General features: G+C 40.9%; 2 protein-coding genes across 8 annotated transcripts in view; both read left to right on the top strand.

Moving 5' to 3' along the window:
• Window positions 1-933: 933 nt before the first annotated feature.
• On the top strand, window positions 934-25,046 carry LOC106149907 (translation initiation factor IF-2-like; the record flags this gene model as incomplete). The annotated part of the gene is given in 4 exon segments (XM_013520660.1): window positions 934-984; window positions 8,463-8,718; window positions 24,166-24,682; window positions 24,753-25,046. Coding segments are annotated over 4 exon segments (1,118 nt in total), but the record flags the coding sequence as incomplete, so codon positions are not given.
• Window positions 24,605-25,046, top strand: part of Creb1 (cAMP responsive element binding protein 1) — a 66,228-nt gene continuing 65,786 nt past the window's right edge. For 2 of the 7 annotated variants that reach the window (XR_001236401.1, XM_013520690.1), the window contains exon 1: window positions 24,612-24,802. The gene's annotated coding sequence lies outside the window, so the exon portion shown is untranslated. Of the gene's footprint in view, window positions 24,803-25,046 lie in introns of all 7 variants that reach the window. The other 5 variants (XM_013520691.1, XM_013520693.1, XM_013520692.1 and 2 more) reach the window with 5 other exon arrangements.

The raw sequence follows: 25,046 nt of genomic DNA, 5'->3' as shown, positions 1-25,046 counted from the left end.
GGTCACAAATCCAGTTGGACAAGAGCAGCATCAAATAAAACTGCTGATATTTAGGTGGTATACATGACCGCCTAGATAAAGATGAAGTAAAGGGTCTGAGTGAGCCCACCTGGTCTAAGTTCTAGCCAGCAAGAAATAAGCAGAAGTAGGAAAGGAGGAGGTCTTTCACCTTCATACTGGCTGGAACTCAGATGTGAGCCCCCGCAACTGTCTTAGGCCATGGGGCAATCCTGAGAAACAAATCTGCAGAGCAAGAAGGTGGAAGGAGCCTAGGACATCGATACTATGGAGCTGTCATCTTAGCTCTGAATGGACTGACTGACATCTTGAACATAGAATTTTCTGTCTTTTGTAAGTGCCTATTATTTTAATATTCTATCTCACACAATTAAGAAGACAGCCTAACTAATGCATGTTCTTAAAAAATTAGTCTTCCTTCCCCTCACCTAACTGAGATGTTCTTTAATGTAAGAATATTTTATCTTCTGTACTTGTTCCAAGCTACCTTTTAGACCTTTTTTTTATTTCTCTAATTGTTTATTAACTGTCTCCTTACTTGACCTTAAACTTAATGAAGGCAGTTTTGTTTTGTTTTGTTTTGTTTATCACTAAATTCCCAGCATCCAACATACTTTTACTGTCCTGACAACCACTTGGTGAATATTTACTGAACCAAGTGGACAGATGGAACGATGGATGTGGGCACACCAAATTTGGCCCAGGCAACACTGATAAACTGACCAAGCTTGAAAATAAATCAATCTTCTTTTCACTATTGAATATTCAACAAAATTCTCCACTGTCCACATCATACTTGTAGTCCAAAATTTAATTTAGGTATGAGCAATAACAATAACTGTTATGGTTTATATCTTGATGTCCTTCAAGAGATTCATTTGCTCATAGGCAGGGCTTTGGGAAGGTGACTGGATTATGGGGGCTTACATCGACTTGTTGTTAGCAGCTGGGGCCGGCTCAAAAGAGGTGAGTGGCTGAGGGTGTGGCCTGGAAGCACTATCTCCCCATCCAGCTTCTCCTTTCCCTCTCTGCTGCCAAGCTATGATGACATGAGCACATTTTCCTCTGCCATGTCCCTCTGCCATTCTGCTCTTCCATGGAGCCAGCAGACAATGGACTGAAACCTGTCCAAACTGTGAGCAAAACAAACCTCTCCTCCTTCAAGTTGTGGGTGTCGGGTATTGTGTCCCAGCAACAAGAAAAGTGACTAAGATAGGAACCAGCAATTTTAGACCCCTTAAAATGTGTCAAAGATACATTCTAATAGAGGAGCATTCTACAATATACTTGACAGTGTCATTTTTAAAACTCAAATTCGTCAGAAACAGAAAAACCTTAGAAACTGTCACACCCAATGGAGCCTAAGGAGACAAGACATAAATGAGATAATATCCTGGACAGTATCCTCCAACAGAAAAGGACATCAGGCAAAAACTGAGATGTTCTGAGTAAATGATGGACTTTGGGTGGTAACAATTATATAATCAGTATTGGCTCATTAACTATCACAGATGTTTCTTATTAATGTAAGATGTTAATAGGGAAACTGTTGGTGGAGTGAGTCAGGGAGGGTATATGGAAGCTGTTAGTATTATCTGCTCACTTTTTCTGTAAGTCTAAAACTGTCTAAAAAATAGTGAATCAAATTTTCCCATAAGGTCCACATTAAACCTAACCATTGAAATTGATGCAGCTCTTATCCAACTGGATTTGTGACCAGAATTGTGGAAAGACTCACATTCGGTGAGTCTGAACTGAGGACCACTGTAGTCTATTCATAAAAGAAATGTGCCAAAGACTGCTATGTAATTAACTCATATAACATATATTCATTCTAATAAAGACTGAGATAAATATTATTATGATCCTGTTTTATAGACACAAAAAGTTCTGTTTCCCCAAATCCTTGAGGCTTACACCATACATTTCTTCTGGATCAAAATTTATTTGATTTGGTTATTTAAATAAAATGTATTGATTACTGTGTGCCATGAGGGACTGATTTGTAGGTGATTCTATGAGCACAGTCAAAACTGGGAAAGAAGACAAGCTTTGCAGCCACCCACTGAAATTTAAAGATCACAAGCAAACATTTTCAAGAATTTACAATTCTAGAATGTGTCATATTTGTATGTTGACAGCACACGCAATTCTCACAGCTAGAAACAGTTTAGCATCTAATTATCAAGAATAATTACTTACATATGAGGCTAGCAGATGGCACCTATTGTTAAAAACCCATAAATCATTCATTTTAAGTTAAAAAGATATTTCAAAAATGGGTTTGTGTCTATACAGTGAAGGCTTTATCTCTCAATACAATCCCAGGTCTGTACTAAAAGAACACCTACAATGAGAACAACATCTATAATTGAATTCCCTTCTAAGATACTCACTGTAAACTTCCTTATCTACTATTTTGGCTAGCAGAACCTCAGCCTTGTCATTACTAGCCAGCCTGTTGACCAAAACAAAGGTTGGACACTGTGGCTGTTCAAACTGAAAGTCCTGCCAGTGCCATTTGACCATGAAATGTTGTGACTGCTCACTATAGTAATGTACACTCAGACAGAAAAAAGCTTTGAAGAAATGTTCTGCAAGGGCTATTGTGTTGGTTTGGAGGATATTGTGCAATGGGGAACAATATAATACACAACACATATTTTATATGATTATTTATAATAGTCACCCAAAGAATGATATACAAAAGAGTACAGGAAATCTGTCCACACTCTAAGACCAAGGAATCCAGTTGAGGGCCTGGATCCCATGGAAATGTCCAGATGAAGGCCTAGAGCTCATAACAATGCTGCCCACAAGTCCACCTGGAGACCTAGAGCCCATAACAATATCTCAGGCAGGCCTGTTTCAGGGATCTGCTGTGACAGCCCAAAGGTCAGTGGTGGAATCTTGGAAGTCTGTGCCAGAAGGATGAAGGAGCTGTGCTAGCAGGCTGAGGGATCTGCACTGGAGCTGGGAAGCGACGCTCAGAAGAACCAGAGCTCCTCCAAAAGGTACCACAGCCATCCTCAGCCACAGTGAGGTCCTGAGCTCCTCCAATGATCAAGGTGGCCAAGTTCCCACCAGGGAAGCCAAAGCAGCAAGCTTCTTTAGGAGACCAGCAGTGTACCATCTTCCTCTCTGGAGCCAGGAAGCGATGCTCAAAGTGAGGACCAGAGCTCCCCCAAAGTGAACCAAAGCCATTCTCAGTGCCAACGACATCCCAAGCTCCTCAGAGGATGAAAACAGCCAAGTTCATCAGGAAAGCCAGTATGATGAGCTCCTCCAAAACAACCAATAGCTCCTTTTACAGCTTCTACCAGCTCCTAACACCCTTTCCTCTGCTCCCAACAGCCTCTTTAGTTCCTAAAAGCCTTTCTTCTTCTCCAGGTCTGCCTCTTATGCTGCTGGCAACAGTCCCCCGGTGGGCCTCCCACACCCAGCACCACACTTACTCAGTTCAGCTGGGGGTTGTAAGTTGACCACCAGTTATCAGTCCACTACAGCTATCATCCATGAGGTCTGACTTCCATAGTAATTAATAGGTAGTATCCAACCTATTCATCTGAAACAATTCCCAAGTGTGACAGACTGAATGTGTCCCCCAAAATTCATGTGCTGAAATCCTAACCCTTAATGTGATGTGGGGCCTTTGGAAGGCAGTTAGGTCATGAGAAAGGGACACTCATGACTGGGAAAAGTGCCCCTATGAAAGGCCCCAAGGAATGCGTTCTCTCCCTCTCCCTCCCCCTCTCCCTCTCCCTCTCCCTCTTCCCTCTCTCCCTCCTTCTCTCTCCCTCCCTTTCCCTCTCTCTCTCTCCCTCCTCCTTTTCCCTCTCCCTCTCTCTCTCCCTCTCTCCCTCCCTCTTTCTCTCCCTCCCCCTCCCTTCCCCTCTCTCTACTTGTCTCTCCCTCTCCATTTATCTCCCTCTCCCCTTCCCCCTCTCCCCTCTGTGCCTGGCCTTCCTGTGGCCTCCAGAACTATGAGAAGTAAATAGACGTTGTGTAAGTCATCCAGTTTATAGTGTTTTTAAATAGCAGCTAAGCTAAGACACAAAGGAGTGCTCTGCATCTGTAATTTCATGTGTTCTCATGGTTCCTTCACCTGCCTTTCTCTCTCCTTAACAAAGTTCAGCTAAAGCATCAAATCCTTCACTCTTTGCACTCCCATTTATATACACTCCTGTGGCAAGTGTGCTGATCCCAGTCATAGGACTGACAATTTGGTATGCTTCAAGAAGTATTGAGTGAATGCCTCTGAAGCATATAACATGTAGGAATCACCAGTGAACCAATCAAAGATGCCTCCTCTACTTCTGAGGAAAGCATACACAAATGAAGATCACACATAAGTAAATTTTATAGTATGCCGTACTGATAAAGTACCATAGAAAAAGACTGTGGAGGAGGCTGAGGTGGACTGGGGCATGGAGGAGGTTCAGACTGTACCTCTCAATGGGGTACAGGGTTCCACGAGGACATGAGATGTGAGCAAAGTGTGGAAGAAGGAGAAGGAGTTAATGCTGCAGATCCTGGAACAGAAGGATTCTAAGGAGAGGGAAGATCTAGCAAAGGCCCTCCAGCAGAGACATGCCTTGCAAATTTGAGAAACTGCCAAGAGGCTGGCAAGTCTGGAGCAAAGCGCGCCAGCAATGAGGAAGGAGAGGAAGAGGGAGAAGAAGGAAGGGTGATTTGGTAGAGCCTGTGGGTCATTACAAAGACTGCCTATTACTCCAAGTGAAACGGGTAAGAGTGGAGTGAAGTGGGTAAGAGTGGACTTCTGAGTACAAGAAAGACATCAGCTCACTGAGTTTTGCAGGATTTGCTCCTGCCACTATGTTGAGAAAAGATTTGTAGTGGGGCCAAGACAAAAGCAGAAAAACCTGTTGAGAGGTGATTATAGGTAAGAGATGATGTTGCCGCAGGCCAGAAGAGCAGCAGCGAAGGAAGGGAACTTCTGGATTTAGAGCCGTGGTGGATCCTAGGTAGGGTATAAGAGATAGAGAAGAGCCAAGATGGACTCCTGGGGTTTTGTCTTGAACAATGGACAAGACAATGGAGTTATCGTGAACTAAGGAGGAAAGAAAGAGGAACAGGCTAGGATGCAAAGAACAGAAATTAAATATGAATGTGTTTGTTGTCTGCAAAACCTTCCATTCATATTTTCTGATAAGATGGAGCAAACACAGGAGGTGTACACTCAGACAGAAATAAGCTTTCCCCCATAAGGAGACTGGGTGTTGGTGATTTGAAAGAAAGCCTGGTGATAGGAAATTAACAATGGTTGTTGTATTATATATTGTTATCTTCAAAGTGGTTACTCAGAAAAACAAAACAGGCATGTAAGATTGATCAAACAATTAAACATTAGCTGTTCATGGATTCAGCAGAGGGGCACATTTGAGAAGTGCTTCATTTCTTACTTCTAACACTCCTGATGTCACAGACAACACCACAAGAAAGAAAAGGAAAAAGAGAACTCATTGTCTGAGTTGAAAAGTGATTTAGAGGAATTAGACTCAGATCATGAAGTTTTTTAAATTCCTGAAATGATTTGCTTATATTTGCCTTTTTCTATATAGCACAAGAATGAAATATGATTCTTTAAATCTAAGTTTAAAAGGTTTTCAATAAATATAATTTTAGTTCTTAAATCATTGTGTCATAGTTTATCAATTCTTCTTAGTAATATAAAAAGATCTAATTTAATTAGATGCAATTAAATAGGGTGATTATATCCAATATCACTAATCACTTACAATGAGCCAGGGATATAGAAGTGATATATATGGATCTTTTCACCCTTTCAGCAATCTTATGATGTCATTACCATTATTTTACCCCTTTTTAGAGAACATTCAACACACTGAAAAAAATTTACATATCTTTTGTTTGATCCACACAACTTTTGTATATTTTTTAAAAAGTCCTCAATCATTCTTTAATATAGGCAGAGCTAGGAAATATTGAGGTTTAAGTTCCATACCACTGCAATAAAGCTAATATTGCAATAAAGCAAGTCACACAGATGTATTTGGTTTCTTGGTGCCTATAAAATTTATATTGACACTATATTATAGCCTACTAAGTGTGCAATACTATTATGTCTTTTAAAAAAAACTATGCTCATACCTCAATTAAAAACTGTTACCAGTCACCTGAACCTTTGTTGGGTCATAATCATGTTGGTGGTGGATGGTGATAATTGCTGCCTACAGATCAGGCTGCTGCAGGTTAAGGTGACTGGTAATTTCTTCAAACAATGAACATTCAAAGCCAATGAGGATTTACTGTTCCTTGCACAAAAGATTTATGTGTAGCATGCAGTGCCACTTGACAGCATTTTACCCACATAACTTTCAAAATCGGAGTCACTCCCCTCAAACCCTACCACTGCTTTAGCAACTGTTTAGGTATTATTCTAAATTCTTTGTTGTCATTTCAGCAATGTTGAACAGTATTTTCACCAGAAGTAGATTCCATCTGAAGAAAACACTTCCTTTGCTTACGCAGCTGAAACTCCTCGCCCATTATAGTTTAATGGTGAGATGGTAGAAATTCAGCCACATCTTCAGACTCCATGCTATGGTTCATGTCTGGATGTCCCCCAAAGCCTCATGCAGTTATGGGGCAAGCTTCTAGAGTTTATGACTGATTTATGGGTATGAGTGCTACATCTGCCCTGGGGCAGATAGTGTGTATACAATATGAGGGAGGGAAAGAGGCTTGTTCTTCCTTCTGCCGCTCTTCCATTCTGCTCTTGCTGCTTTTTGCTATCTTCCGCTGCCATGAACTGTTGCCTTGTGCCATGTGCCACTCTGCCTTGGAGCCAGCTGAGTATGGACTGAAATATCCACAAACTGTGAGCTAACTAAACCTTTCCTTCCTTAATTTTGGGTGTTAGGTATTTTGTCTCAGCAATGAGAGAAAAATAACCAAGACATTCCACTTCTAATTCTAGTTCTCTCACTATTTCTCACCACATCTGCCATTACTTCTTCCACTGAGGTCTCAAACTCCTCAAAGTCATTTGTGTAGTTTCCTTCATGTTAATGAAATCAAACACATTAATGTTGACATTTTGACTTTCCACAGATCACAAATTTTCTCAATGGTATCTAGAATGATGAATTTTTTTCTAGATATTCAGTTTACTTTGTCCAGATCCATCAAAAGAATCACTATTGATGGCAACTATAGACTTATGAAATGTATTTCTTTAATAATAAGACTCGAAAGTCAAAAGTACTCTGTGATAAATGGCTACGGGGTGGATGTTTTGTTAGCAAACATGAAAACAAAAACAACACTAATCTCATCCATCTCAGTCAGATATCGTTGGTGACCGGGTTCACTGTCAATAAACAGTAATATTTTGAAAGGAATCTTTTTCCAAGCAGTAGGTCTCAATCATGGACTTAAAATATTCAGAAAGCCACCATGTAAACAGATGTGCTATCATCCAGGCTTGTTGTACAATCTACAGAGCACAGGAGAGTAGACTTAGAATTAATTCCTAAGGACCTAGGTTTTTCAGAATGGTAAGTGAACATTAGCTTTAACTTAAGGTCATCAGCTGCATTAGCTCCTTCCAAGAAAATCAGCTGTCCTTTAAAACTTCTGTAGCTATGAATGTTCTAGGTTATATCTTCATCTAATAGAAGCCTGTTTCATCTATGTGAAAAATCTGCTTACAGTAGCTGTCTTCAATTACCTTAGCTAAATCTTTACTATCATCCTAGCTAAAAATCTAGATGGCTATGCAGCTTCTACATCATTACTTGCTTCACCTTATACTTTGACATTATAGTGATGTGTTCTAGCATTGTAGAAGTGATGGTTTCTTTCCTTAAACCTCAAGAACCAACCTGTTCTACCTTTAACTGTTCTTCTATGGCTTCTTTACCTTTTTCCACCTTCACAGAATTGAAGAGAGTTGGGCCTTGCTGTACATTAGGCTTTGGTTTAAGGCAATGTTGTGGTTGGTTTGATATTCTATTTAGAACACTAAAACATTTCCATATCAGAAATAAAGCTACTATACATTCTAATCATGTGTCTGTTTAGTGGAGTAGCACTTTTACAGTAGTTTCCTTCAATAATTTCTCCTTTGCAGTCACAACTTGGCCAAGTAGCATAAAAGGTCTACCTTTCCGTCTGTCTTGGCTTTCTACATGCCTTCTTTTTGGGGGGGGGGCGGTTTGGTTTTTTTCTGGTATCAGGAATTGAACTCATGACTTTGTGCTTGCCAGGCAAGCACTGTGCCACTGAACTAAATCTCCAGCCCCTCTACATACCTTCTTCGAATAGCTTAATTGTTTCTAGCTTTTGATTTAATGTGAAAGGCTTGTGACTCTTCCTTTCACTAAACTCTTGAGTTCATTAGAACTTAGAAGCCATTGTAGAGTTGTTCATTGGCCTAATGTCAATATTGTGTGTCTCAGGGACCAGGAAAGCCAAAGAGAGGAAGATGCGAGACCGTCTCTCCTTCATCAGCTGATACCGAGTACGACAAGCTGCCTGATGCTGACTTAGCAAGAAAGGCCTTAAGACACATCAAAAGAGTCTTATCATCTACTTTGGAAGATGAGCCAGGGGTGGTGAAATTTCTAAAAATGAATTGTCGCTACTTCACTGATGGAAAGGTATATGGTGGTGCTGTGTGTTTGCTTTCCTTGGAATCTGTGGAAAATGAAGGCTGTAAGTCACTGGAAGGAGGGCTATGGTAAAATATTTACTTATGGCTCCCGCTCAAGATTTGACAAACATCTGTTTGTCCCCAAGTAGTCAATGACTAGCACTGTACTGGCCAAGGGAATTGTCATGAGAAGGAAGATGAGTCCTCGTGACCTTGGAGTTATCACTAACCCTTCAGTTGTTGACCTGGAAATTCTTAGGAACTTCTTACACTTAAATTCTTAGGTGTAGGAAGTGGTTACCAGAAAACTAGACTCAGACTCACTAACTCTGCTGTCCTCCACTCTGAGCCCATAGGCAAGGTATTTAAATCCCTAAAGGTCATCTTTCTCATCTATAAAATATGAACAATAATAAAATATAACTAACAGGGTGGGGTTGTTAAAAGAGCTAATTCATGTATAGAAATTATCACCTAATCTGAAAAAGGATAATTTCTCATCCTGCTACCACTAATGCTAGTATTAAAAATGCTAGTTGTTTTTAGCTTTTTAGTTGTTGATATTTTACACAGAAAACATCAAACTTGTAATGAACCTCTGAAGAAGGAGCTGCTATACTGATATTCTGTGTTCATTGCAGAGTTCATATCAGGTTCCACATAGGGGGAAAATGTGTTCCTGACGTGCATTTGTAACTTCACAAACAAAAATAAATAATGCCTGAAATACAGAGAGGGAGAGAGATAAGAGACTAGCCAGTCAGTGGAGCAGTGAGCACACAGACAATATTTATTGATTAAGCTGACCTCTAATATGAGTGAGATTCATGGTACCCCAAAATAACTACAACCATAACATCAAAGATAATTGATTATAAATCACTGTAACAGATGTAATAATAATGAAAAAGTTTGAAATATCGTAAGTGTTACCAACATGTAACCCAGAGATATGAGGTGAGCACATGCTGTTGGAAAAACGAAATGGCTGTGACAGACCTGCTCCACATAGGGTTGTCACAAAACTTCAATTTGTGGGAAAAAAAACCTGCAAAGCACAATTAAGCAAAACGTACTAAAACAAGGTATGCTTATAATCTCTCACCTCAAAAATTTTATGCCTACTCCCTCTGCTCCATGTAAACATCTTATTCCAGTCTTCTATGCCCTGTTTTTGTTCCCTGTTCTGGTCAGTAAACAGACACAGAAAGAGGCACTAGAAAACTTTGTTCCTAGCCTTGAAGTATGGACATGTAATGGAGTAAACAATTACATGAATGGGTGAAATAAAATAACACAGGGCAAGTGTTCTGCCTTTTTGTATGCAGCAAGCTCTGACTTGGAAGGACAACTCAGGGCAAGCCCTAAGGCAAAGAAAGAGTATGTTTTAAACTTTCTGGTTTCATCATATATTATGGCTCATTCCAATAAGCATTCTTGGCTGCAACAAGCCACTTAGGGAGCATTTCAGTTATAACCCTTTCACATCTTGTAGCACGTAGGCCGCAAGAGCATAAAATATTTATTTCATTTTAGACTAAAGATGATATGTTAGGTTGTACCAGCATTAAGTTCTGAGAATGATTCAGTTCCAGCTTCCTGGAAAAAGTACAAGAAACTCTGACACACAATTACAAAAGCTTTCTACTGGCTCAGCTCAAAACCACAGTAACAGACAATAACATTTATAGGGTATTAGACAGTAACATATTGGACAATAGCATTTTCAGGTTCAGTTCATGAATCTACCCAGGATTACTGTACAGAAAAAAGAAGGGATAAAAGGGACGGTCCATCCTGGAAAATCACAATCTAGTTATGGAGACTTTGATTAAGAAACTGTACTATTAAAAGCCTGTGAATATACTAGATTTTAGCAAATTCAATTCCATTTCACCATGTATAATGCTCATTCATAGTCTGAGATTATATGCACTAATTGGCTTCTTAAAAGAATCTCAGAAGTGTAAATGTATCTGTTTTAACCAATGGATTAGAATGGAATAAAGATTTTTTTCTAATTTACAAATGCAAAACTCTAATGGTATAAAATTTGCTTGTGCAAGAGAAAAGACATGTGTGCCCTCTTCTAAGTCCTATTGGCAAGAAAATATTTCCTGTAGTCACTGTCATTTTTGACAGACCCTTTTTTAAAAAATATAATACATGATAGACTAAAACAGTTAACAGGACTATATTCCTTGCTAAGGAAGATCTGCACAGCAAATGAGGACTTGTAATCAGGACTTTGAATTGTTGAAGGGTTTATATTCTCATTTGTTGCCTAAAAGTGTGTGCAGATGAGATTTAATCTCAGTTTTTGAGATCTCATATAGCATAGTGACTACAGTTAATGATAATGTATAGTACACTTGAAAATTGCTACAAAAGCAAGTCTTAAATGTTCTCACTACAAAAAAAAAAGTTTGGTGAGGAAAATGTTAATTACCTTCATGTCACAATATATACATATATAAAAACATCACATTATACATTGTAAATATATAGTTTTCACTTGTCAATCATATCTCCACAAACCTGGAGTGGTAGTGGGGGATTTTGAAAACAGATGCAATGTTTTTCAGCCTTGTCATCAAAAGAAATAAACTTACTTTAAAGTCGCAAAACAACAAGAAAACACAAATATATTCTCCCCTTCACCCTCACCCTTAACACAAAAACAAGAAAGTCCTTTGTAAATTCTCACAGAAAGGGAGGGAATAAAAGTTTTGGTGGCAGAAGGTTTTGAAAATACACAGCACTTCCCTTGTTCCATCTTTGATGCTACTGTTGCAAATACATCCCTATGAAAACAAAAACTTGAGAACCATTCATTGAGTATCACAGTACACAAGTCGCAAAGGTGAACAAGTTTAGTTTGATGAAATATGAGAACTCTTACCTTATGAGTTAACAAAGTTATTATGATGACCTTTCACTCTGCAGAGAATGCTGCTTCCAGCATGGTCTGAACCATAGTATCCTGAACCTGAATTTAGTTCGTGATGACTCCTGTTAGGGAATAAGTCTAATATGTTTTGTCTTCCAAGGTTACCAATATGATGTTTATGACTGAATGAAAATCAACACAGAGAACAGAGTTTTATCAAGATGCATGTGAACTTCAGAATTAAGACTGATAGGTTCACTGACCATTTTATTCTTTTTTATTCATATATTAAAAGAAACATCACTTGCTCTTTTTTAAAATAACAAAGGATGGTTTATTTGGAAAAAAAACATGGAAAAGGAAGAGGATAGACAGCTACCATGGGGTAGTAGAGGGGATCAAAGCTAAAAGTCCATGAGCTCTTATTCCTAGCTCGTTTTACTTAGGTCTAGTGTCTTCCCATCCCCCAGGTGGGCGCTAGTCACTATCTGATCTGCTTTCTTGACTGTCTTTGATCCTAACCTAGGCATGTCTGCGTACATTCCTTCTGGCCATATTCTGGCTCTTTGGTTTCTTCCTTCTTCCAGTTCTTTTGTAGTGAATAAGTGAAAGAGAGAGGGCTTATAGGAAGGCAGCTTAGACTTAGTGATTAAGAAAAGGGGACATATGTGTATATGTGTACCTGGTGCAATACTATACTGGTGTTAAAGTGAGAACATACCTACATATGCATATGTGTAGGTGTGTGCATGTGTGTGTGTGTGTGTGTGCGCGCGCGCATGTCTCATACTAAATGCGTCCTTAGGTGGCTTTCTCTTATCTCTCTTGCATTCTGTATGCCACTTATTCTTTTTATGTCACTATTCTAAACAAGAAATAGTCTTTGGTATGTCTGAAATTCACACTATGATAAATTGTGTTTTACTTCCATCACAGAAAGGCACTAGCTTTTAAGCCCTGTAAAATATAGTAGGAACATTTCACATTCTTTGTTTTCTTTTAGTAAGCATTGTGTAGCATGGGCACAAAGCCTGAAGGGAAAGGAGCAAGACCTAATGAGCCAGTTAAAGAATCAAGAGCATCCCTATTATCGTGTATTATTACAACTAATGCCTTGGATACTTGACTACCAACATTAGTTTGAGAACCCTACAGTCAAAAATGTACTATTTGGGCAGGACTACAAAAAAGTAAGCTTGTTATCTTGCAAAGTTCAATATTTCCACCATCCCACTAATGCTATTTTTCCAGGGCTTCTTGAAAAATGGCATTGTTTTTCATTGGTTCTTTCCAGGTGCTTTATTGAGGGATGATGTTCCAAACAACTTAATTAAGGCAGGGCAGGGAATGCTGACCCCCATATACTTCTGTTCTTTCTACGTGATTTCTCATGAGTGTAATTGTGGAGGAAGCAGAAAACATCATATTGGTCACGTGCAAATGATTCTAGCATGCATCGTTGGGTGAGATACTCATCAGTGCATTAGTCTACTGAAGAGTTTATACAGTTAAATGTGATGTTGGGAGGTGAACCCTGGACATGGGTGGGGCATAGTCTGGAAGGGTCTATCTTCTTCCCTCCTCCCTTGACCTCTCTTTGTTTCCTGCTGCCATGCCATAAAGGTACTTTACCTTTGCCATGCCCCTCTGCTAGGCTATCTTGCCTTGGAACCAGCAGACTATGGACTGAAACCTCTACAAACTGAGCCAAAATAAACTTTTGCTCCTTTAATTGTGAATATCAGGTAAGTATCCATGACAAGAAAATAACTAAGACACCCAGAGACAGCCACGGTGAATTCTTTCAGCTGATTCTTTGGGAATGACCACGTTTCTCTAAATGACATGACTTAATTGTGGCACTCTGATATTTCTGTTTTAGGTAATACTGACTTTTCATTATGGATATATGGGGCTATTTTCCTCCCTCAAGATGTACCCACTACATATATGAACCTTATACTGTGTATAATTATTTTAGGTAGACTTATAATCTGTATTTGCATTGTTACAATCTTTCATGTTAGTCAGATTTGAGCCACACAGTAAGCTATGATTTTATAATTCAGTTCTTCTGTTTTCTCACCAACATCTTGTTTTCCAAGAAATATCTTGTTTTTCCTGGAGTATTGTTCTTTTATCTAAGTTTTCTAAGCACGTGACTAATTCAAAACTGTCCGCTGATCTTAAAACATTCACATAGATCAAATTTTCTGGTTGGTTGGATAGTTGGATGGATAGTTAGTTTTCTCTTTCATGCTAAATAATTTCCTTAAGTCTACACTAATCCCTTATTCTTTAGTTGTATTTAAGAAGAAGGCACTAAGTGACAGAGGGAAACTCTGTGTACACGAACAGGACTTGGCAACTGGACAGCTTCACTGAGGGTAACAGGACAATGAGCAGATGTCTCCCTTGAAGTAGTTCAGACAGAGGTACATCTTTTGCATTCTTAAAGATAGAGAGTATATCTTTCTTTTAGTTAGCAGTTTATTAGCTAGATTTATAATTTAAATATTATCTAAATATTCTGTAGGCTTTCTTTTGTACTCTTTCCTGGGCTATGCAAATGAGAAAAAAAGTGTGGCTTCCAATTCCTGTACAAGCACTTAGGTATCAGCCTCTTCTACTACACTTCCCATCTTCTGAACACGTGATGAATTCTCTCAACTGCTATTCATGTTTTTAGGCAAGGTTGGTAGGGTTGTGTGGTAAGGTTTTGGGGTGGGGATTGTATTAGCTTTTCATTGCCACTGTAGCAAATTTCCACAAATGCAATGGTCTCAAATAACACAAATGTATTATCTTAGAGTCCTGGAAGGTTGAAGTCAAAGACCCATTTCAATCGGTTAAAAGCAAGGTTTTGGCAGGGTTGAATTCCTTCCAGAAACTTTAGAAGAGAACCTGTTTCTTTGCCTTTTCAAGCTCCTAAAGGCTGTCTGCACTCTTAAGCTCATGACCTCATCCTCTATCTTCAAAGCCTGCCATGGAGCAAATTTGCGTTTCTTCTTCTCACTAACTCTTCTGCCTTCTTCTTTCCTTGTGAAGATCGCTGTGATTACATTGAGCAATCCCAATAATCCAGGATAACTGCCCTATCGCAAACTCTTAATCACATCTGGAAAACCCTTCTTGCCAGGTAAGATAACACCTTCAGGTGTTCCAAGAAGTAGGACATGGACATTGCCAGGGAAGCCATTGTTTTATCTAACATAAGGTTTATACTTTTCTTATTCCTTTACTGTGGAGCATTAAGAAGAATAGAGCAAAATGTATATGTCCAATCACTTTCATCCAGAGTCCCAATAGTACCCTACACAGTATGTCCTGGTTCCAATCTCTGAGACTCTTCTCACAACCATTTCTGATACCTATATAATAAGACTGTAAAATGATAATAGAAGTAACCAAACCTTCCTAGTTCCTTTTAGCCATTCAAGAGATTAGGACAGGCTCCAGAAAAGTTTTCACAGACACTGTTACTGTTAGGAAAAAAAGCTGGCAGAGTAAAAACAAGAAGAAAATGAATAAGAACAGAAAAAAAAATGAGAGTAGAATATTGTTTTTAAGGGAGGCGCCTATGAAGACTATGAAGCATGTGAGTCACTTAGTAGTATGAGTGCTGCCTGTGGACCAGTACACAAGGATCAGAGATGGGAATGGAAAGGCGACATCATTTACAGAAAGAAATTTAGAACTGGAAGTTCTAAATTCAGACCCCCAATTTACAAACTTACCATTGACCTTGTGTAAGTCAATTAGGTATCTAGGGGGCTGGGGATTTAGCTCAGCGGCAAAAGCGCCTGCCTGGCAAGCGCAAGGTCGTGAGTTCGGTTCCCGGTACCGAAAAAAAAAAAAAAAAAAAAAAACAATTAGGTATCTAGGTTACACAGCTGAGGAAACTGGAACCCTGGGAATATCAGTTTAAATTACCACACCTATGTAAAAGATCTAGTGAGACATTTATAACACAGCAGTTGAGTGTCAATTGAATTTGACGCAGAAAGGGGCACTAATTGCAAACTGGCACATGGCACTGGTAATGACACATAACACAGCTAGAAGGCAGATAAAAAAAAAAAATCACCTTTTCCGTTTTTAAAGAAGTGACTAGCCTAGCCCCACGAAAATTCACCTTAATGCATGGATATAATTGCAGATGTTCTATAGAAATACCACCATTATTCATTTAAAAATGTGTACTGAATTCTTCCAATGTGCCAATCACTGTGTTAGGCACTAAAGGTATGGCAGTGAACAAGATGGATGCAATCTCTGCCCTCACAGAGGGTACAGTCAGTGGGGAACTAGAAAGCAATAACAAGTATGATAGATGTTATGATGGAGATAGGGCTTAGGCACCTAAATCAAAGTAAGATGTTGGTGCTGGCGGAAGGTGAAGTTAATAGAGGTCTCATAGAAAAAGGTATACCCTTCAGTGCTCAACTAAAGAACAGGAACTCCCAGCACTTTGGCAGACATAGGCAGTAGGATTTAAAGTTCCAGCCTGGGCTGGGCAACTTAATGACTTAACAAGACACTCAAAATTTAAAAGAGGTTGGGGATGTATCTCAGTGCAAAGGTCCTGGAATCAATGTACAGTATGAGGGGGCAGGGCTTGAAGCAAAAATGGAGAGGGGTTTGGAAGTGTGTTTCAAGGCATCTACTCCTTTGCTAGGATGAGCAAGAAGATATCTTGGAAGCCAGCTAGCCTGATTCTTGTATCAGGCATAAAAATGGGCTAATGCCAGAAGAAAGTGGCTTGGATTACTGTGGTGCTTCAAAAGGATGGAACTACATTGATGGAATTACAATTACTATTTTTTTTCCAAAGTAAAGTCCCTCCCGTTTTGATTGTATCAGGCAGGGAGCACAGTGGTTAAGAATGTAGTCTCTGCAGCCAGACTGCCCGGTTTCATATCCTGACTCTGCCTCTACCCATCTCTAAGACCTGAGACATATTTCTTCTCTGGCTTTGGTACATTCATCTGTAAAATGTTCTCAATAGGAGTATTTTCCTTAAAGGGTAATTACAAGAATTAAATTAGTCTATACATTAAAAAGTATTTAGAGATTGCCATCGTGGTACACACTGTTAACTCCAGCTACTTGGGAGGCTGAAAGAGGAAGAACACAAGTTCAAGGCCAGCCTTGGCCAGCCTTGCTCAAAATTAAAAAAAAAAAAATTTTAACAGGTAGGAATATAGCTTCACTATAGCACCTCTGGGTCAAATATATAGTACCATACCCAAAAAAAAACTGTTTAGCACATTGCCTGGCACTAAGTAAGCACTCAATAGATTTTGTTACCATTGTTGTTTTTAATTGCCTTTGTGCAATTTCCAGGAGGATAAGATGTCATTTGACTATATTTATGACACTGTTTTCAGTCACAGGGAAAATGCAAAATGCAGCAGCATTAATACCTTACCATTTTACCCTCAAAATAAGAAAGGCAATCAGAATCTTTGGTCCTGACTTTGGGACATAGGAAGACCTGAAAGCTTCAAAGACATCCTGATCTCTTAGTGTATATGAAACTCAGATACAAATAGATGAGTGTAGCCATTAGAAATGAGGTCCACACAGAAGGCAATAGCTTGTTGGAATCACCATGATTCAATACAAAAATTCAATCTTTACAGATGCTTCCAGTCATGATCAGTCTAAGGAGGACCTGTTTGCATGAACCAAAAGCCCAGAATTTTAATTGTATGTATTGAACAAATGTTTGAGTAACAACTATGTACCAGGCATTCCTGTAGATGTTGAGGATGCAGCAATGAAAAAGACAAAAGTGCCCACTCCAGGGCACATAATAAATACAATAATGAGTTACTGTACAGCACACCAGAGAGTCATGAGTACTGTGGAGAAAAAAAACAGTAGTAAAGGGAGATAGGGAGAACAAAGGGGCAGAGGGCATTGGGGTGCATGGTGAATGATTTCTATGGTGTAGTAAGGAAAGGCCTCACAGAAATGAGGGCATTTAAGCAAACATGGAAAAAGGTGAGAAAGACATGGAAATATCTGAGAAGAGCAGTGGGAGCAGAAGGAAGGAACAGAGCAAAGTCCCTTAGGAAAGACTTTGTTCAAAGTGTTTGAGGATCAACAAGTAGGTCTCATGACTGAACAGAGAATGGTAGGGGAATAACAGCAGGAAGTGAGATTAGAGAGGTAAGGAGGTCTTACAGGATTAATTGTAAGTCTTAACTGTTACACTGAGATGGGGAGCTACTGGAAAGCCTTGAACGGAGTCATCACATGATCTGCTTTATGTTTAGAAGGGATCATCCTGACCACTGCATTGAAAATAGAATGAAGATTGAGCGGCTGATACAAAATCCTAGTCAAATGTGACAGTGGCTTGGACCAAACAGCTCTCAGTAGAGATGGGGAGAATGGTTATATATTTTAAAGGGCAGACGAATGGATTTGCAAACAAATTGGTTGTTGGGTATTATATTGAGTTGGCCTCAGCAATTGAATCATGGAATAAAAGTTTTTGAGAGGAATGGGGGAATTTAATTTTTAGATATGATAAAATGGAGAGGTCTATTAAACATCCAAGTAAAGATGCTGCAGTATTTGAACAGAAGTCTGGATTGAAGACTGGAGAGCCATGAACATATTTATACATGAAGAATGAGAGCACTAAGAGAGAGAAATAGAAACTGAAGGGAAGCAGCAGCACAGAGTCCTGGGATTCTCCAATACGGAGAGGTCAACACACAAAGGAGACTGAGAACACTGGCCAGTAGTAGGGGACTGAAACAAGGACAGTGAAGTATCTTATGGACTAAGTGAATATAGTGTTTGGGAAGCAGGGAATGATCGCGTCTGTCAAATGCCACTGATAAGACAAGGGAGATCAAAGCTGAGAACTGGCCACGGGATTCAGTAACAGTAGTTTTAGTGGAATGCTGGACTCAAGCTAATCAGAATAGATTTAGTAGAAAATAAGAGAAAGGATTTGAGACATTGAATATTCAATGAATATAGAATTCAATGAATATAGAATTCTTTCAGGGATGTTTACTATAAAAGAAAAGAAACAAAAAGAGGCATAGTACCTGGAGGGAGAAGTAGAAGACAAGAGGTTTTGTTTTTCTGGAAATATTTTTTAAGAGTAAATTAATTTTCAGGTGCAATATATTAACTTACAAGGGGACTGTAACTGGTAAACTGACAAGGAACAATTGTGAGCAGATCAATGTTTTCTCTGCATCTAGAAAGCTGAGTTAAAATCACAACATTATTTAGGGAGCATTGCCATCTTGCACTGACTCCAACTGTGCAGTCTCTGGGATCCATCCACAATGCAGGGGAAGATGTGCTGAGTGGATCAGATGCTTCAATCAACTGGGCAAGGCATACTCCCTTGACCAGAGTCAGAGAAACACTGACCATCCATTCAAGAAATATTGAGCACCTATTATGCGTCAGTTACAAGGGATACAAGTTCAGCAAAACAAATTTTACCTTCATAGAGCTCATAGTTCAATAAAGAATGTAAACAAATGAGTAACTGCACTGTTGTGTTGAGAGGGACATTACACATAAGGGACAAAAATTAAGTGTTTTGAGGACATTCATAGTGGGGACATTCATAGTTTTTGGTTCTTTGCCTTTATAAATAGACATATTAAGGATTTCAATTGATTCATCATACAGAAATAGCCATTATACTAAGACAATAGGAAATCTCAAATAAGGAGGAAATCCATTATACACCTCTCATTTTAATAGAAAGTAAAATCATAAAAGTTAATCTAGACTGAAGGCAGGCAAGCTGGAAATTCATTTAACAGATATATACTGAACATTTATCAGGGCATAGTTCCAAACAGCTGGTTTATAAAATTTATATTTTCATAGAGTAAATAGTCAACACTAAACATAAAAAGAAGTAAGATAGGTAGTATGTTTAAAGGTAGGAAATCTTATGTCAGAAGAAAGAAAGAGAAAGAAAGAAAGAAAGAAAGAAAGAAAGAAAGAAAGAAAGAAAGAAAGAAAGAAAAAAAGAGATTGACTGTAGAAAACTGAGATGTGTATGAGGATGCTAGAGGTGAGTGTCAAGCTGCAATTTTAAGTTGTATAATCAAAGCCTCTGAGAGAATTTCAAATCTTGCTGGGAAGATCTGAAGGTGAGATAGCTCTCTGGCTATTTGGGGGGGAAAAATGCATTTTAAGTACTGGAACAGCCCAAGATGGTAAGGCAGACACGTGACTAGTGTATGGCAAAGGAAAATGTAGTGGAGTTTAAAATACTATTGCAGGGTGTGGTGGCACACGCCTGTAATCCCAGCACTCAGGAGGCTGAGTCAGGAGGATCTTAGCAAGTTCAAGGCCAGCCTGGGTAACAAAGTGAGCTCAAGGCAAGCCTGAACTGCACAGCGAGACTCAAAAAGACAAAAAAAAAAAAAGAAGAGGATACTATTGCAGCAATCTGGGCAAGAAACAAAGGTACTGTGGACCCAACTTACTTGCTTTAATGGTAAGTAGTTAGTTTAGGGATATATTTTGAAGGTACAGTAAAGTTTTCAGATGGAATAGATGTGAGAGAAAAGAAGGCTCTAAGAAATCAGGCAAGATTTTTACCTTACCAGTAAAGATGGGAAAGGCTGCAGCTGTGAAATAAGAGAGACAACCAGTTCTGCTTTGGACATACAGAATTTGAGGTCAGTAGACATGCATAGCACCTCAGATCTTCTTGGAATTGCTTGCCTGTGCGGCTTCTGGCCACTGCACCATTACCTCTGGCCTATTAACCTCAGGTAGATGTTTTTCCTCATGCCCAGGATACATATTTTAAAAGTCTGTGTTTTGTACCCACACAAAAATGCAGGTACTACTGTAAGTGTGCACTGGAGTGAGGTGAGAGAACTATTACTGGAAATACCTCTTTGATTCTTGACTTCCAACCTGATTTAACAGATTTCCCTGGGACTCTACTCCCCACTAAGACAGTAGCAGACTTTGCCTTAGGTCCTGTTTCCTGAGAGAATACAAACTAAGACAACATCCAAGTGGACATGTGAGTAGGCAATTAAGAGTCTGGAGTTTGGGAGGGAGAATTGGGGAGACGTAATTTTGAGCACGGCCAACAGACACAGTATTTACAAAAATGATACTGGATGAGAACATGAAGGGGTGAGTAAAGAGAAATGCTTGAACTGGAAGATTTTAGTGTCTTTGAGAGCAGAGACATCCCAATTACTAGAAAAGTGCACAGCGCAAAGTTGGTACTTAACAGATACTTTTAGAATAAATGAAATAGGTCATCATAGCCATGGGGTTAGGTAAGGAAAATAATTGTCATAAGAGGTGATGAACTAGGACAGGCAGGGTTCATGGACCTTGAACCATGTAATGGTGAACATTAGGTTGACCAGCAGAAGCAAGAGAGAAAAATAACAGGAAAAGGAAGTTGTGGTTAGAGAAAAGCTTTTGAATACCACTTTCTCCTTGAAGCCTTTTATAATCATCTCAGGGGACCTCCCCCTTCCTGGGCCTCTTTCAAGACACTCATCTATCTTTTACTGTGCCAAGCTCTACCCATATGCTCTCCTTTGCTTTGATATGTTTCTTCTCCATAGTACTGACCATATCTTCCATTTGGGAAACTGAAAAAAAATGGGGGTGACAAGTCCCAGAGACAAAAATTGGAAGAGAAAAGTTTGATATTTCTAGTTTATGCAAAGGCTGGAGGAGAATATAAGAAATTAGGATTTCAAATCTGGATTACAGTATACCCCAAAGTTGCACTTGAATGAATAACTGAGTAAACGAACAAAGTTAGGTGGATGCAGAGGGCACTAGAACAGAAATCAAGAATACATGCTTTAATAACCGTTAAAGTTACACTATGACACAAGTCATACTGTGTTTTACAGTATGACACAAGTAAATAGGTCAAGTGGTCTTACAGTTATAAGGCACCTAGGACTAGCAAAGTAACTTCGATGCAATGAGATAAAGCCTAAATGAAGGTCAGTGGGAATAAAAGGGAATAGTCAACATAAGAAAAGTTTAAAATAGCCAGGTGTGGTGGCACATGCCTGTAATCCCAGCACTGGAGAGGCTGAGGCAGGAGGATCACTGCAAGTTCGAGACCAGCCTGGGCTACAAAGTGAATTCAAAGCCAGCCTGAACTGCAAAGGGAGACCCTGTCTCAAAAAAAAAAAGTTTAAAATAAAAAACCCACCATCAGTGGTGGGTAACAGGCTGAATCCATGATTCCAAGACTTTAGCATTATGTATAGGCCAGGGTAAAAAAACAAGCAGGAAAATGATGGACTCAATTTTGAAAATGTATTTGACCTAAAGATGATATATCCAAGTAAAAACTAGTAAGAGGCAACATCTTATTAACTCTTATCACATGCCAGATACTGTTCTCCAAGTATATTTTATATGTATTGTTTCATTTAATCATTACAATAATGCTATGAGGTAGGTGAGAATAGTTTTTTATCTTTATTTTACAGATTGGAAAAACCGGAGCACAAGAGTAAACAACTTGCCCAGCTAGTAAGTGGCTGAGCCAGTGCAATGAACTCAGGGTTGGTGCCCCCCTCCATTCATATGTTGAAATCCTAACTGCCAACATGATGGTATGAGGTGAAGTCTTTGGGAGACAATTAGGTCGTGAGATTGGAGCCTTTATAAATGGGATCATGAGGGGCTGGGGATATAGCTCAGTGGCACAAGGGTTTGCCTAGCAAGCACAAGGTCCTGAGTTCAATTTCCAGTACCAAAAAAAAAAAAAAAAACCCAAAATATTGTTATAAATGGGATCATGACCTTTAAAAAGGAATCTCTCAGCAGCAGCAAGAGGTGCAAGGAGAAAATGGCCATCTGCAACCCAGGTTAGGGCCTCATCAGAACCTGACATGTTGGCAGTCTAATCTCAGGCTGTCAGACTCCAAAACCATGAGAAATTAATTGGTTAGTTATCAGATGTCCAGACTATGGCACTTTATTACAGCACCCCAAATTCACTGAGTCAGGATTTAAACCCAAAAATGTTAAGGAACTTTGCCCAGCATCACAGAGAAATTCACTATTTATTCAATAAATATTTAATGAGTACTACTATATGGACACCATAGTGTTACTAGGGATGGGAGGGACAAAGAAAAGCAGGCAGTGAATATGATAGATATGATTCTTCCCTGCAGACATTATATGGACACTGAACAAATAATTACAAGTATGATGAATGTGCAGAAAGAGTAGTTCAATACGACTGGGTGAGAGAATTCCAGGGCGAGCCAATGGCACGAGTAAATGCCTTGAGATAAGAAACTGTAGGGAAAAACACAGTAGAAAGACTCGACAAAATAAAGATTAATTCACACAGCCAGAGTACAGAGTGTTAAGGGGGACAGTCAGAGAGGCCGGGAAAAAAGACAAATTCAGATAATGGACTGCAGATAGTGTTCACCTACCAAAGGGAAGGTACTGAAGACATTTAAGAGGGGTAGTGGTTTGATTGGCTTTGTCTTTTTAAGATTACTCTGGCAGCTGTATTGTACATGAATTGGAATGAGGCAAGAGCAGTTTTGAAAGATGTGGATGGTGATCACTGCAAGACTTAAAGCAAGAGATAAAGGTAGCTTAGACTAGAGTGGGGATGAAAAACATGGCATGGGAACAGAGGTCAGAAGTCCAATTTTCAGGAAGTAGACAAATCTAGATGATCCTGATCTATATTAGAGATGTGCTTGGTTTTTATTTCACACCAAGCAGATGGCCTGAGGATGACCTTATTGAGTCTGGGGATGACTCCAGTCATCCAAAAGAAATGCTAGAATAAGGTCTTGTAAAACGAGGCCTGAAAACCACCTGACAGACATGAGTTTAATGTTAAAAGTTCCGAGATGCCTCAGATGAGTGGTAGGAATAGAAGCTACGGTAGACTGGAGAGGGTTGAGCAGTGGATAGGAAAGAGCAGCCATGGGTAAGAGATGGAGATGTTAGGGACGGATCTAGGGAGGAGTCTTCATTTTGTTTTGAGAAATGAGATGTGACATTTTAGAAGGTGGGGTAGTGAAACAAATGCTAAAAGTAAAAGGATATTCTTGAGGCAATGTCCCTGAGAAAGCTGCAAAGAATGGGAGCTGGCAGACAGAAGGGTAACATTTTGTGACAGAAGTCACAAAGGGCCGAACCCAGAAGGACCAAGAATTTTAAGACTGGAAAGCCCTGAAAGAGGACTACTGGGTTCAAGAAAAATGAGAATGGAGAATCTGTGTTCGGCCCTGGACGACCTCTGAGAGCAACTGCAGCAGCTTCTAAGCTACGGAAGTCACACTGCCGTTCAGGGCGGGGTGGGCGAAAAAGAGGGTGCGGCAAGTGCAAACCACCGCTGTAGAAAACCGCTGAGAGCAGGCAACCCAGGGTGCTGCCTGAAGCAAGGCGGGCAGGTGAGGCGGGGCACATTTCTAAAGTCGGGGCGCAGCGTGGGACCGGGAGGTGGTCACTCGGAGGCCCCGGCCGTCCGCGCTGCTGGACTGAACCCACGCGGCCCGCAGCCCGGTCCTCCAACAGGACAGCTGACTCTCGGCGGGAACACGGCCCCCAGCTGGGCCCACGACGTCCACCCCACGTCCAGCGCGGGTTGCAGGCCCGGGCGTCGCCGAGCCCCGCACCCCGACCCCCGCAGCCGCTCCACCGCGTCCCATAGCCCGCGGCACTGAGGAGCCGCCGCAGTCGCGAACCGCCGCGGGCGCAGGCCCGCGCGGGGGTTTCCATCCAGCGACCAATACCCGGGAATTCCCCACCTGGCCACACAAACCCCGCTTCCTCCACATTTCCGCCGCCGCGCTTCAGAGAGCCTACGGCGTGAGGTTTGAACCGCTCCTCCAGCACCAGGTCACAGCCCACCTTCACCTTCCCTGCCCGTACGGAACCCCTCAGCCGCGCCCGAAAGAGCGCGAAGGCACTCGGCAAGTTCCGCCCGCAGTGCGGGGGCGGGGCGGCCCGAGCGGCTCCGGGCGGCGCTCGGCTGTTTCCGTGCGCGGCCGCTGCGCACTCGGCACTGGGCGGCGCTGGCTGGCTCCCTGGCTGCGGCTCCTCAGTCGGCGGCGGCTGCTGCTGCCTGTGGCCCGGGCGGCTGGGAGAAGCGGAGTGTTGGTGAGTGACGCGGCGGAGGTGTAGTTTGACGCGGTGTGTTACGTGGGGGAGAGAATAAAACTCCAGCGAGATCCGGGCCGCGAACGAAAGCAGTGACGGAGGCGCTTGTACCACCGGTAAGAGGAACAGGAGGAGGAGGCAGGAGCCGGAGAGAGCCGGGGGGACGCAAGGGGGACGGGGAGGCGCCGGACGCCCGCGCGCGGGGCCTTCCCCTCGCAGGAGGGGCCGCGGTAAAGATGGAGCCTCCGCCCGAGCCCCACAACCCCGCCGCCGCTCGCAGCGAACAAAGGATAATGGCGGCGGCCTGGAGCCAGCGGCGGCCGGGCGGCAGCGACTCTGCCTGCAGCCAGCGGCGGCGCT

Source organism: Chinchilla lanigera, unplaced genomic scaffold (genome assembly GCF_000276665.1).
Source record: "Chinchilla lanigera isolate Chin_1 unplaced genomic scaffold, ChiLan1.0 scaffold00056, whole genome shotgun sequence".
Classification (NCBI taxonomy): Eukaryota; Metazoa; Chordata; class Mammalia; order Rodentia; family Chinchillidae; genus Chinchilla; species Chinchilla lanigera.
Note: the sequence above shows the minus strand (reverse complement) of the source record. Positions and strands in the feature narration are given on the sequence as shown.